Source organism: Adiantum capillus-veneris, chromosome 5 (assembly GCF_014529385.1).
Source record: "Adiantum capillus-veneris isolate H3 chromosome 5, ASM1452938v2, whole genome shotgun sequence".
Lineage (NCBI taxonomy): Eukaryota > Viridiplantae > Streptophyta > Polypodiopsida > Polypodiales > Pteridaceae > Adiantum > Adiantum capillus-veneris.
The window spans coordinates 65,121,974-65,136,267 of NC_140935.1; the positions used below are offsets into that span (position 1 = coordinate 65,121,974).

Genomic DNA, 14,294 nt, shown 5'->3' on the forward strand with positions numbered 1-14,294 from the left:
TGGAGAAGAGAGGAGGAACAGCCGCAGGTGTTTTTTTGCTCATTTTGGAGCCTGTTTTGGCCGTAAACTGCTCATCCGAGGTCGGATTTGGGCACTTTGACATTGTAGACTGGGGTTTTGGGCCGTTCCAGACGGGATGGCACTGTCCATTTTGCCAAATTCCTCACTCTTTTCCTGCTGTTTTTCTGTGTAAGTTTCTCCTATGAGCGAAGTTTCTGCTCTAGTTTGTGATTGTATCTGGCTTATTTTACCCATATTGTGTGAGCTATCTGCCCGTTGGTGTTGGCCCAAGCTCAATTGTATCTAAACATCAGAAATTCTCCTCTTTTGAGCTGAGTTTTTTGGGTGTGTGTGTGTGTGTGTGTGTCTGTGTGGAGTGGGCAAGTGGATAGTCTCTCTCCTCTCACTCCAGAGGTGTGTTCCCTGTCTCGGCCAGGTGTGTTGTCTAAGCCGAGTGGTGCCCCATAGTGTGTGTGTGTATCTTCCCAAGAGTGTGTGTCGGGTCGTTATAGAGGCGCTGTGTGTGTTTTCATCCCGCTCACACCGTGTATCGGCCTATATGCGGCTCCATTTTCCTGGGGTTGTCTTTCACAAAAGGTTCTGGACATTTGGCATTTTCTCACCGACACTACAGCGTTTTGCAGTCTTCTGTATGTGGGTCAGATACTGGGCTTATTGGACCTTGTGGAGTCAGCGTAATGCTTACATGTTCCATCGTACTCATGCGGACCCATTCCCTCTCTTCAAGCTTTTTCTTAGGCAATCGTTACGGTTTGGTTTGGAAGTTGGTGATATCAGCTTAGAGATGCATCAACTTTCATATGAATGTTTTTAGTTACTCTCTACAGTTGAGTAGTTCTGTGCTTTTCCCCTTGTATATGATCCTTTCAATGGGTTTTCCTCGCTTTGAGGTTTCCCACTAGTAAATTAATCAAATCGATTTACAAAAAAACATGTGTGTGTGTGTGTGTGTGTTTTGGAATTTATGGCAGACGAAGGCAAACAAATGTGGTTTGCGGATGATGCCGGGAAAGATTTGATGCCCAAAGTGCTTTGGGGGACTTAATATCTTGGATTTGCGCAGACATGCCCTTGCTTGCAAAGCATCGCTTTTGCCCACACTTGTCGAGGAGAGAGAACCATGGACAATGATTGTTGCTTCCTTATGTGAGCATGTGGTTATCTCCTCATTTGGACACTAGCAATCATCTTTGTGGGAGTTTGTTTGGAAAATTGGATGGACGTATTCCTAGTTGTCCTTTCATCTCTGCTTTGATATCGGAGTAGAAAAAGGTCACCTTACATTTTTCATGGGTTGGTTGCATCGAGCCAAAAGGTAACTCTTTGAGGATGGAGAGTATTTACTGGAGCAACCATTTTCGCTAACTTTGGTGGATAGTTTCCCACGACAGGCTTACTTTCTTTCGCGTTGTGGGTTGCATGTGGTTAATGATGTTGTGGATTCAGAAGGGAATATGCTTCGTTTTGATCAGATTGCACACCATTTTGGCTTAGGCATGCAGTATCGACCTCTTTGGAGACAACTGCACCTCATGTTGGCTCCCCATTCCACCTCTAGCTGATGTATTCCGTCTCGTGGCTTGGCGACTACAACATCTGAAATTCACTACTATTTTTACTTGCCAGGTTTACAATATTTTGTTGCTTGATTCCTGGCTTGTGGACCACTGCAATGCCCTAAGGTCATTACAACGTTCCACAAAGTGGTGGCGAAAAGGCCTTACTGCCATTCGGAAGAGCCACTTGCCTCTTAAGGAACATTTGTTTTTTTGGTCGTGTCTGTAACATGCATATGTGAGCAGTTGTGTTGCATTGTGATGTGCCAACCATTGAATATTCCTAATTGCATGAGATTGCCTGGGTATGTAATTTAGGTGCATCAAGACACCTGTGGAAGATCAGTGCGGTATAGGTGTGATGGCTAATTTTACTATGCCGGAATATCAAGAGTTCCGATTTGGACGAAAGGAAAAGCCAACTCCTTGATCAAAAGAGCCGAAAGGAGAAGCCAACTTTTAGAACAAAAGAGCCAAAAGGAGAAGCCAACTCCTTAACAAAAGAGCAAACCGATTGTCCCTCGGGATGACCCTCGGAATTTTTTTAGCTAACTTGAGTTGTTTGTAGATATGCTGTAATCGCGGACGATTACTTTCTTTCAAGAAGGGAGGATGTCACAAACTGTTGACATGTCAAGTCACTGTTGCTTGATGGGTGTGCTGCCAGTTGGCTCTTTTTTGAGCGCGCGTCGCATCAACTCCTTACGCTGTGTTCGGTGCTCCGGGTGAAGAATCTATCAAACACTTGCTTTGGGATTGTCATAGTACTAGAGCTTTTATTGCTTGGGTTTCTATACTCGTGTGTCTCCGTTTTCCCTCGGTGGTCTTTCAAAAGAAATTATGCCTTTTTGGATTTATGTCACCGGCACTAAAGCCTTTTGCTGCTTTCTTCACATGGGCAGATATTGGACCTGCTAGAGTATTTGGCGCCAACGCAATACCCGCATGTTTGACCCCATTGATATGGACCCTTTCCCCTACTTCAAGATGTTGCTTTGGCAATCCTTGTGCTTTGTCCTCGATGTTGTGGATTTATCACTTGAGCTTTATCAGCTTTCCTATGTTTGCGTTTAAAGGTTTTCATACTTGAACACACTGGTGTTCACCCTTATGTATCGACTTCTTCTTGTGTGTTTTCCTCCTTTGGAGGTTTCCCACTTGTAAATTAATCGATTACAAAAAAAAAAGTGTGTTTTTTGCGGCGGGTGGGGTGGGTGGGGAGGGGATGGATGGTGGTGTGTCTTCTTCAATGGCGCCCTGTTTGCCGGTCATCTGGCTGCTTATCACGTAGGCGAGGAGTCAGAAAGTTATGCTGACCACCACCCAGCAAGGCGTCCTACTCTGTCTTTCTTCACACTTCCACCTCCTTGGTTTGGGCTGTCGTTGGCACTGGCTGCGTACCCTCCTCTTATGGATGCAAGATGTCTATCTATTCGTGTTCTAATCACACCCACATTCCAGCTTTCTGACACTGCTTGCATACCCTTCTTTTTTTGGCTGCCAGCTGTTCTCTTTTCCTCTATTATTCTTCTTCTCATCAAACCCTCATTCCAGCCTTTCTCATTCCTGCAGGATGCATACTTGATGTCCCCTAAGGGACTAATTCTTTCGATTGAGCAGTACAATTAGTAGTGTACGACCCCTTGACTTGTGCTCTAGGGTTTTATCAAGCACCAACGTCTTTTTTGTCTCCCTTGACAAAAGAATCAGGACTACCTTAGAAAATTATGAAAGCATGCCTTGGGCAGGGTTTCTTAAGGCCACAAACTTTGATCACAGTATTTTACTGCATGGGCGATTAGGCTATTATGCTTACACCCAAGGTCAGAAGACACCAAAATATGAAGCAGGCCCTATGAATATGATCCTCACCCTCACAACTGGCGTCAGTGTATCTGTTCACAACGCTCATCTTGTCCTGGTCTGAGAGAAATGATATGAAATGTTTACTTACACCTGCAAAAGGAGTAAAAGACCTATGGCACCAAAAAATTACACCAATGGTATATGATCCGAATGTCTACTACGAAAGACTAATATAGTGAATGGTAAAAATACAAACAAATAATTGTTTAAGTAGAGCCAGCTGGTAGCATCTCTCCCGAAGCCTAATCTTTCTAAGAGGGTATCAGTGTAAGTACCATCACATGAACTCTCTCATGGGCTGCTGCATCATCCCATTTATCGCCCCCCATGTGAAGAACCTCGTAGGAGCTGCTCCATGCCAGCTTTAATCCAAAAGATGATGTACTGCCTGTATAAACATTCTATCTGAGATTGCAGGTGATTAGATTCTCTCCGTCATGCAAGTTAATCCTACATTGGTTGTTGGCCTTCCTGACCATCAGAAATGGGAGTTTGGAGGATATTCAGTTTTGTGAAAGGTAGTGAAAGAATCCATGGTTAGAAAAAGATTGTTTGTTGGATCATTCATTGACATCATTATTGTTTTTTATGGCACTTTAATATAGTAGAAGAATTGTCGAGGACTATCAGTAGTGGTCATGTCAAACGTAGAGCTTTGTCTCCATGTGATTTATGCATTTTTATTATAGATGGAAATTTTACATGCAATAATGTTGTGCTGCCAAAGGTTAATGATTTCCCAAAAATGAATGCTTTGACCCATGTCGTCTTGCGGCGATGTTGAAGTATGTCTTTAAAATTTTCAGAACTACATATGGTGCTTTCATTGAAAAATGTGCATATGTGTGTATGTATGTATATATAGATATCTATGTATCCCTTCATGTATGCATATGTATATGATGTGAAATAAATTGTCTTGTCCCGTTCTACCTTATTCCATAAAATATTGTCAGCAAGGAGTGGCACCAAAATTGTTTATTTATGTCACTTCTCCTTCTCGTGTCTCCTTGGTCTCGTTTCTAGATTGTACATTTTTGGTGGTCGAAATGAAGAGAATAAGCTGTTGAATGACATTTATTACCTTGACCTCAAAACAATGACATGGTTTCAGGTTCATTTCTCCTTATCTTTTTATTAGTTTGTGATTTCAAGACACAATTTTTCCCTTACGTTCTTGTCTATGTTACTAACCCAAACTATGCAAACTTACCTATTCCTGTCTGAATATGATTAGGGAGGGGAAAGAAAGAAAAACGAGAGTTTACGTTAACATCTACTATAGAACAAACTAAACCTAGAGGCACATCTAGGCCGTTGCCTTGCTTATCATGAGATCCGAGGACAATTTCATCGTCTCTTTAAAGAGTGGTTTGGACTACTCTCTTGGATCATGGACTACATGGACCAGAGGTGCTTGGGGCTCTTTCTTCTAGAGAGACTCTTGAGGAGCAGAAAGCAGACACAAAAAGCGCCAGCCCAAAGCGAGCTTAGGGGTTTCTTTATGAGCACCACTCAGGATGGGGCTAAGAGGCATTAGCATATACCACCTCGACAGGGTATATTTCTTGGTAGTTCAAAATGCCCAAGGCCTCGAAGATCTATGCATAGGTGGCATGCACGTAGGGTATCATCGCTCGAGACAGGGATTGTTTTAGGATCTAGGATGTTTTCTTTTTACCTTTTATGCTTTATCTCATATGTTTGTATCATAGCTGATATGGTTGTAACTTTTGTTCACTAGCCAACTATCCGCTGTCCTACACACTTCATTCGTCAACTGCTTCCCACCCACCACTCATAGCGGTCGACCCCCACCCCTTGGGATGATATCCCAGAACCGGCGGTACGACGAGGAGCACAGAGATCTACAGGCCCAACGAGCATTGGAGGAGACACTGAGAGAAAGGTTAGACGACAGGTGAAGGCCATCACATGCCGTAAACGGTGGGCCTTCGAGGAGGCACATGAGCTTGAGCTATACCACCTCCTCAAAAGCACAGACTGCACCAGAGGCTTTTTGATACTCTGGTCACAACTGCTATGATGTATGCTGCTGTAGAATGGGCACTAGGACTATCAGCATCTCTATGGACACAGATAGAGCACCCACAAATCATTATGATTTCCGGTTTGCTTCACAACAAACCTTCAGTCCCAAATGACATTATTAGAGTAGAGCTAGTTGCACCACTGATGCTGGTGGAGGCCATATCTTAGACAGTCTGCTTTATCCAACGTATGAGAAAGCTCCCACTAGACTTACACACAGAGCTTTTGAGGCATCGATACAGCTGCATCAGGAGGGAGGGACGAGATCTTGGTATTCACAAGTCACAGAGTGGTTTACATCCCATGGCTTGGACATCATGGACCTACCCCCATTCCAGTATGACCCCAACTCCCCTTATACACGCCTTTCACATAGTGAGAGGAACAGAGTACTCTGACAGGATCTTTGACAGCTATATATACGAGAGACATGGATCACACCCAGAGAGCATCTCCCCACGAAGAAGCGGTACTACAGAGACCACTTTCTGACCATTCTAGCAGATAGCTTCATTCAATCGATGTCTACTTGCACATAGAGCACAGGTAGCCATTGGACAACTCAAAGTATCTTCACACCAGCTAGAGATTGAGGCAAGCGAAATTGCACATGTTCCTAGAACAAAGAGGATATGCCGCCTTTGCACTGTGGAGATTGAGGGGGAGGAGCACTAGTATGCAGATGTAGAGCATACGAGGAGATCAAAGGAAAATATCAAACTTGTTTTCAGGTCAGCCCACTCTATACTAGATTCTTGAGTCCAAAGACCAACGCTAGTTGGACTGCTTCCTCTTGGAGGCACAGTAGCATTGGGACTCTCTTCTTCATATAATATCAACTATGAGAGATGAGCGATATACATAGCTCACAGATTTCTTTCAGTACAGTGCCACCTCCGACCACATAGAAAGGGGTTACTCTACAACAAGCTGAGGAGATCCGAGCTCACAGATGCCCGCGTGTCCATGGATGCAGGGCACCACGACTACACTACAGAGATCCAGAAGCGATACTACAGATCTCAAGAGGAGGAGCGCAGTTGGGGCCTTTACAAATCCGTCCGCCATCCTGCGCGGATTGTTCACACCTTACCCACCCATGCATTCTGTCTTACACCTTGGCTATGGTACTGGATGGAGCTAGAGTATTATGATGGCATTTTTCATGATTGTACTTCCCCCCAGCATATAGGATTGCATCTTCTCCACGTCTTAAGAGTAGAGGATGATGTCCCTCCCAGTGAAACTATCCTCAAAAGCACCCACATCAAGGCATGGGGATCCATTACAATTCCAAGTGGCAACTTTGAGTGTGGTCCCATAGGTCTCGCACTGTCATGCGGAGTGTTGCTCCAGTATCACCACTCTAATATCTCGATAAAAAGCAATCTTTCTTTTTTCCCTTGCCGCTCTAATATCCGACATTACCTCCTGCTGTCAGGTGCAGCGGAAGAGAATAAGGATTTGCTCGGATCTAGTGCTCCGCACACAAACACAAGGGACACTTTACTTCACTTGAAAGAACTGAATTGAACTGAAAGAAAGAGAGAGACAAGAGAGAGAAAAGAGACGACACAGGGATGTCGGGTCCCAACCCTCAAGGGCCCCCTTGCTCTGTTGCCAGAGCAAGTACTTTCTTTTTTCTTGCACAAATGCTACTACAATGGTTGGATGCTGATGCTAATAGGTACTGTTGCTACTAATGCTGGGTACTGGTTCTGACATATTGAAGGGTACTGAGGCACTGAAGGGGACTATGTCGAAGACGATGATGTCTACGATGGGTACTGTGGGTTTTATGTCGAAGATGAGGAGGTCGACGACGAGGTCTATGTCGAAGACGATGAAGTCGACGACGAGGTACTAAGGGTCTTTGTCGACGACGATGAAGTCGACAACGGTACTGTGTCGAAGACAGTGAAGTGGACGACGGTACTGTGTCGATGACGGTGAAGTCGACAACGGTTCTGTGTCGAAGACAATGATGTCGATGACGGGTACTGCTCGTCTTGACGATGACGATGATGGTGTCGTCAAGTTTGGGACTGCGATGGCGATGACGAAGGTGTCGTTGTCAAGATAGGGATCTGCGATGACGACGACGAAGGTGTCGTCTTTAAGATAGGGATCTGTGATGACGATGACAACGACGATGTCGACGACGACGATGGTGTTGAGGACGACGGCATCAAGGCTGAAAATTGAAAACGCTAGATGCACTGTTGGGGATCTGCTAGTGCTTCGATACTGCGTCCTAGATCTGCAACCGCTTCGCCGGGCTAGGACTAAAATGCAAAAACGCTGGCTGATTTGCCGAATTCTGAAAACGCTAGGCTGATCTGGTACTCGATGTGAAATCTGACAAGGATCTGCAACCGGAGGATGCGGGTTCTCGCGAGGCTAAGGATGGAAACTGAAAACGTTGGTGGTAGTGGCTGAAAACGCTGATTGCTTGAGGCTAAAAACACTGGACTGATCTTGAGAAAACGCTGGAACCTGTGGGTGTCTGCTTGCTCTGCTACGGGTACCTGCCGTTCTGTGTCTTGCTTCTTCTGCTTCTATTGAGTGCCCAATGGTTTCTTTTATAGCTCTTTAGCAATTTGCCCTACCTAATTTTCCAACAAAAGTCACTCATTATTAAATGAGTGAAAAATGTGTACTTTGGCAAAAGGGGTGCTATGCTCTGGAAAATGCTCATCCGGAAATGACTGTACTATGCAAGAGAGGGTATGCAACTATGACCGTCCTGGACATGCACGTCTTGCTAGAGGCTCACAAGGTGCCAGGCTAGGTCCTACGCTAAGACTAACGCTCGACTATGGCAGAAGCGTGTCCATGTGGCGCAAGTGAAGTGCGCACCTGACCCCCCCCCCCCCCCCCCCCCCCCCCCCCCCCCCCCTTTGTTAAAAGTGAGGCACAGTTGTCGAACGACTATGTGTACTTCTAATGCTGACTGATGAATGCTTCTGATGTTGTGGATGCATCACCAATGAAAATTCCTCCAAATAGGTGGATACTACGGATGTAGGTACTGCTGCGATGTAAACACCGACCATACAAGCTACTAGGTAGCCTTACTAGTGTCGCAGAATACGAGCCTTCGTACTGACTCTGCCTGCAAGCAAGCACTACCACTCGAATAGTCCTGTCGTGAAAACATTGCAGGTGAAGCTAAATGGTAAGGGTGCTTGGAGGTAAAATCCAAGGGTTTCTTGTCGACCGAAGTGGATGCATCTACATGCGAATGCAAATGCAGAAGAGCTTAGGGATCCTCTCGCCAACTCCTTCCATATTCGCATACAAGGCTAGGAGATCTTGGTACTCAAGATCTGGGTTGTCGTGTATCCGATGTTGATCTTTCCTTAAAGACATGGCAATGAAGATGGGATCTGGTAAGTCCATGGTTGAGACTTAAAGATTCTTCAGGAAAAAATATTGAGAGGTTTCTTTGGTTCTTGGTTCTTGATGGTTCTTCCCTTGAGTTCGCGAAGCCGAAGCACGCACAGAGCTCTGATACCAATGTCAGGTGCAACGCACACAAAGCTTTGATGCCAATGCCAGCTGCAGCAGAACAGAATAAGGATTTGCTCGAATATAGTACTCCGCACACAAACACAAGGGACACTTTACTTCACTTGAAAGAACTAAATTGAACTGAAAGAAAGAGAGAGACAAGAGAGAGAAAAGAGATGACACAGGGATGTCGGGTCCCAACCCTCAAGGGCCCCCAACGCACACAAAGCTTTGATGCCAATGTCACGTGCAGTGGAAGAGAATAAGGATTTGCTCGGATCTAGTACTTCCCACACAAACACAAGGGACACTTTACTTCACTTGAAAGAACTGAACTGAACTGATAGAAAAAGAGAGGAAAGAGAGAGAAAAGAGACAACATAGGGATGTAGGGTCCCAACCCTCAAGGGCCCCCTTGCTCTATTGCTAGAGAAAGTACTTTCTTTATTCTTGCACACATGCTACTACAGTGGCTGGATGCTGAGATGCTGATGCTTATGGGTACTGTTGCTACTAATGTTGGGTACTGGTACTGACATACTGAAGGATATTGAGCAACTGAGGTACTGAAGGGGACAATGTTGAAGACGATGATGTCGACGACGGGTACTGCGTGTTCTATGTCGAAGACGGGGAGGTCGACGGCGAGGTCTATGTCGAAGACGATGAAGCAGGGAAATGTACCGGTGGAGCACTCAAGGTGGCTATCACCCATGGTCATAGCATCCGAGAAGCAATCCAACAAAATCCGAGTGTGTGTCGACTCCAAGTGTGTCAGCTACCGTGCTCTGAACAAGGTAACAGTTCCAAATGGTTTTCCAACCCCCTTCATCGAACGCGTGCTCGAAGATGTGGCAAGGCACATACTTTATAGTTTCAGGGATGGGTTCAACGGCTACAATCAATTGGGCATTCGTCACAGCAGACCACATCGAGACTTCATTCGTGACTCCATGGGGTATGTTTATTTATATAAGGATGTCTTTTGGATTAAAAAACGCCCCTCCTCCTTTCAATCGTACAATATACATCATCTTTTAACCTCTGCTCACAGATCATCTTCAAATCTTCATTTTTCGACATTGTCTGGCGCTTAGTGTTCCACCCCATTTGAAATTTGGAGGAGCATCTAGCTCAGCTCTCTGCAGTCTTCCTCAAGTGTCAAGAGGCACGTCTGAAGCTCAACCCTAACAAATGCCACTTTTTGGTAACTCAAGGTACGCTTTTAGGTCATGTAGTGTCTGCTAAAGGATTGGCTCCTGACCCTGACAAAATAGTGTCCATTCTGAAGTTGCCTCCCTCTCTTAATCCCAAGGGTGTTCAAAGCTTTGTAGGCCATACAGGCTATCATCGCAGGTTCATTCGCATGTATGCCGATGTTGCCCAGCCTTTGACCCGTTTGACGAGCGCTGATGTACCCTTTCAATGGTCCACTGCTGAAGCTCAAGCTTTTGCTTAGCTGAAAAGGCGCTTGACTGAAGCCCCTATTTTAATGACCCCGGATTGGTCTCACCTTTCATGTACATACTGATGCTAGTCAGACTATTGTAGGTGCTATTCTGACTCAGCCTAGCAAGGAGTTCAACTTGGATCGCCCCATTCATTATGCGAGTCGTTGCTCACCGAAGCTGAATGCAACTACAATACAACAGAGAGAGAGGGTTTGGCCATTGTTTATGCCCTACAAAAATTTCGCCACTATTTATTAGGGATCCACTTCACAGTTATTACTAATCATCATGCTCTGCGCTATTTTCTTATTAAGCTGCAAGTTGCAGGTCGAGTGTGGTGATGGCTATTTCTCTTTCAGGAGTTTGATTTCGAGGTGGTCCTCTGTCCATACAAACATCGTCATGGCTAACCACCTCTCTCGCATTCAAACATGTAAGGAAGCTACAAGGGTTGCGGATGACGTTTAAGATAGCAGTTTATTTAAGGTGGATACAACCTCGGAGTGGTATGGAGATATCTTGTATTTGCTGTCCATTGACCTATACCTAGAGAACGCATCTCCCTTGCAGAAGGGAAGATTGCTGTTTAAGTATCGACCACTTACTTTGATTGGAGGCCAGCTCTATAAGTCAGGACCAAATGACCCCCCATGAAGTTGAGCATATTCTTGAGGATGCCCACAGTGGTCCCACTGGTGGCCATTAACTTGATCATATCACTACCGAGAAAGTTCTACAAAGTGGACTATGGTGGCGTTATGTATTTAGGGATGCAATTGCCCATGTAAAAGTTTGTGATATATGTAAGCATTGTGGACCTAAACCGAGTAGGCAATCCATGGTTACCCTTTGAAAGATGGGGTTTGGACTTTGTGGGTCCAATTTCTCTCTCGGCTCAACTAGGTAATCGGAAGTACCTACTCGTAGCTACAGATTATGCCACCAAGTGGGCAGAGGAACTCTAAAGCTCATTGCACTAGCAATACTGTGACAAAGTTCTTGTATGAAAATATATTTTTCAGGTTTGGTTGCCCCCTAGAGATTACCAGTGATCGGGGCAGTCACTTGATCAATGAGCTAATTTCGACGTTGCTGGCCAACTACAAGATTTTTCATCGCAAATCTTGCGTCTATTACCCAAGAGCCAATGGGCAGGCCGAGAGCACGAACAATGTTCTTATCGCACTTCTACAAAAAGCATGCCATCTCCGTTAGGCTTCATGGGCTCAAGCTATCCACGGCACCCTCTGGGCATATCGCACTTCTTTCAAAGCCACAACCACTCACACACCCTTTCAACTAACCTTCGGCTTAGAAGCCATAGCTCCATTTGAATTGAACTAGGGATCCCCTCGAGTGGGCAGTCTTCGTGCCGATTGGGGTATGAACTCTGCCTATGTCTCTTGTCTCTCCCTGTTGGAAGAGAGTTGCAGATTGGCTTCCCAAGCCCTGCAAGTAGAGCAACTTCGTCGCAAAGCATGGCATGATCGTCATCTTCACAAACCCCAAATCGTACAAGGCTCGCTCATGCTGCTCTATCAGGCAAGATATCATAAAAAAGCAAAGAAGTTGGTCCCAGCCTGGCTAGGAGTGTAAGAAGTCTTACCACATGGAGCGTTGCAATTAACTACTCTGGATGGTGTTTCCTTGCCTCTTGTAAATGGTTCCCAGGTAAAGTGCTATTATCCCTCAAGGTAAGCCATATAAGCCATGTGTAGCGTATTCTCCTTCTTGTAATACTTTCTAGCTGCAGCATCCCAATCTTAAAACTATTGAACCCACCCAGAGCGTTCTTCCCTCTGCCCACCTATCATGTGTCTCATGAATTCTGCCCTGGCCTTCATTTCTTCACAATTGTAACCCATTGTGTCCATCTTGTGTCCCATGAGTTCTCTTCCTTAAATCCTTCTGTGCGTATCCGCAACCACAATGTTCTTCTTTCTGTTTTCAAAGTCGCATTTGGTCCAAGTCAATGTATTTTTTTTTTGTCTCATCTGGCTCCCGTTGCTATATTATTACTCTAAACTGCTTTTCCCTGTTTAACCATCGACCCACCAATCTCTGATTTCTCTAACTACCCCCTCTTGTATGTGCATGTCACAACAAAATTGTGATTGTGTGTGGTTCTCTCAGTACAGATGTCTCTGTTTACCTTCTCCTGTGGTCTCACTAGCTTATTTTGAAATGATGATAGTTGCAACATTTTTTCTCTCTGGTATATGTGACTCCCGTGCAAAAGCGTCTCAGCCCATATCATTGATTTTCTACTACCCCAAACTTTTCCTTAGTTGTCCATCCATACAACCTAAGTGTTTGAGATTATCCTTGTGATTCAATTGTGCATGCACGACTATGTCCCTGCCGTGTCAACGTAGAAGTTCTCTACTCTTGACTTCATACACTTCCCCTTTATCTCCCACAACCCCTTGCCCCTAACCACCGTAATCCCCTTGCCCCTTTTTACCCTGCTGTTGCCCCTACCCACCCTAACCCCCTCGCCCCTCTCTAGCCTGCTCTCGCCCCTACCCAGAGTCCCTCGCCGCTATCCACCCCAACCCCCTCACCCCTCTCTACCCTGCTCTCACCCCTACCCGGAGCCCCTCGTCCCTATCTATTTTTCCCTCGCCCCTACCCACCCCTAACCCCCTCCCCCCTACCCTCTCCAATCTCGCCCCGACCCACCCAAAACCCTTCTCGCTCCTCTATCCAACACTCGCCTTAACTAGTTCCATCTCGTCCTACCTTGCATCTGGTATGAGCTCTCATACTCCTGAATCTCAGCAATTTGTTCACCCCTTGAGTTCTTCAGACAGATTAGTCATTCCTTCAGTCCTGCACACAGGGTGTTGTACAGGGTGTTCGCTAGAATTTGAAGGGACCATGTATGTATGCTAATGTGGTGATTTGACGACTGCTGTATGTAAGCTACTGTGGGTTATAGAGCTGACAAAATCAATATAAAGTTTGCCGAGTGTAATTTTACAATGTGGAACGACAGAGTTTGGTTACTATGTTAATATGGTAGGCATTAGTAGGCAAATGTGACGAGAAGCTTTGCGAAAAAATCATGCTCATATAGACAGACAAAGGAGTTTTGCGATGATGCAGAATTAGATCAAAGCAGCCATGGTGTTACCAAGATGACTTCCAGTGAAGGAAATGATGAAAGTTACAGAGTACCTTTGAACAAGGTTAATTTTGATTCCAACTCAGAGTCAGGGCATTCCAACACCTAAGAAAAAGAAGAACCAAAAGGAAAAAAAACCGGAGAGCATCAGCTGTTACATCATGAGATCAACAGGTCTGCCAAATGCAAAAGCTAGGTAAAGTTCACTTTGAATTTTCAACTGCAACTATTCCATCCTTCTCTGCCGATATCCTTTCTAGAGATCAGCTGTAGAAACTTGGTTTGATGGCCTTAGCAGATGCAGATTTACCCGCTGATGTGCTTGTGGCTATGGTTCACGAACTTTTGAACCTTTTTCCAAAAGTGCGGGGTCACAAACTTACTGCTACACGGATGGATCATGTGTTGGGAATGACCACCTTTCCGTCTTTGAAGCCGGCTACACACACATACTCCAAGCTCTTTAAAGATGCCACCATTGAGGCTTGTCAGGAGTTGCTCCATTGATGACCCAGACTATGCGAGGAATAAAGAGCTGTTGACAATCTTTAAGTATTACTTTCTGCTTAGAGATGCCAAGGAGTCAAAGGGAAAATGCGAGGTGCCTACTATGTTTTCCTACTATGATGGCCTCTACTGTCTAATCCACACAACACCTTGTGGATTTCATCAGATTCTTCACACATCCTTACAGTCGAGGGCAATATG

General features: G+C 45.2%; 1 protein-coding gene across 1 annotated transcript in view; it reads left to right on the forward strand.

Annotated features, from left to right (window-relative positions):
* LOC147457446 (dynein regulatory complex subunit 7-like) overlaps positions 1–14,294 on the forward strand; it is a 318,156-nt gene that overhangs the window by 108,123 nt on the left and 195,739 nt on the right. Inside the window, exon 9 of the mRNA XM_086512336.1 lies at positions 4,470–4,557. Coding sequence (XP_086368462.1) covers positions 4,470–4,557 — 88 coding nt within the window. The remainder of the gene's footprint in view (positions 1–4,469; positions 4,558–14,294) is intronic.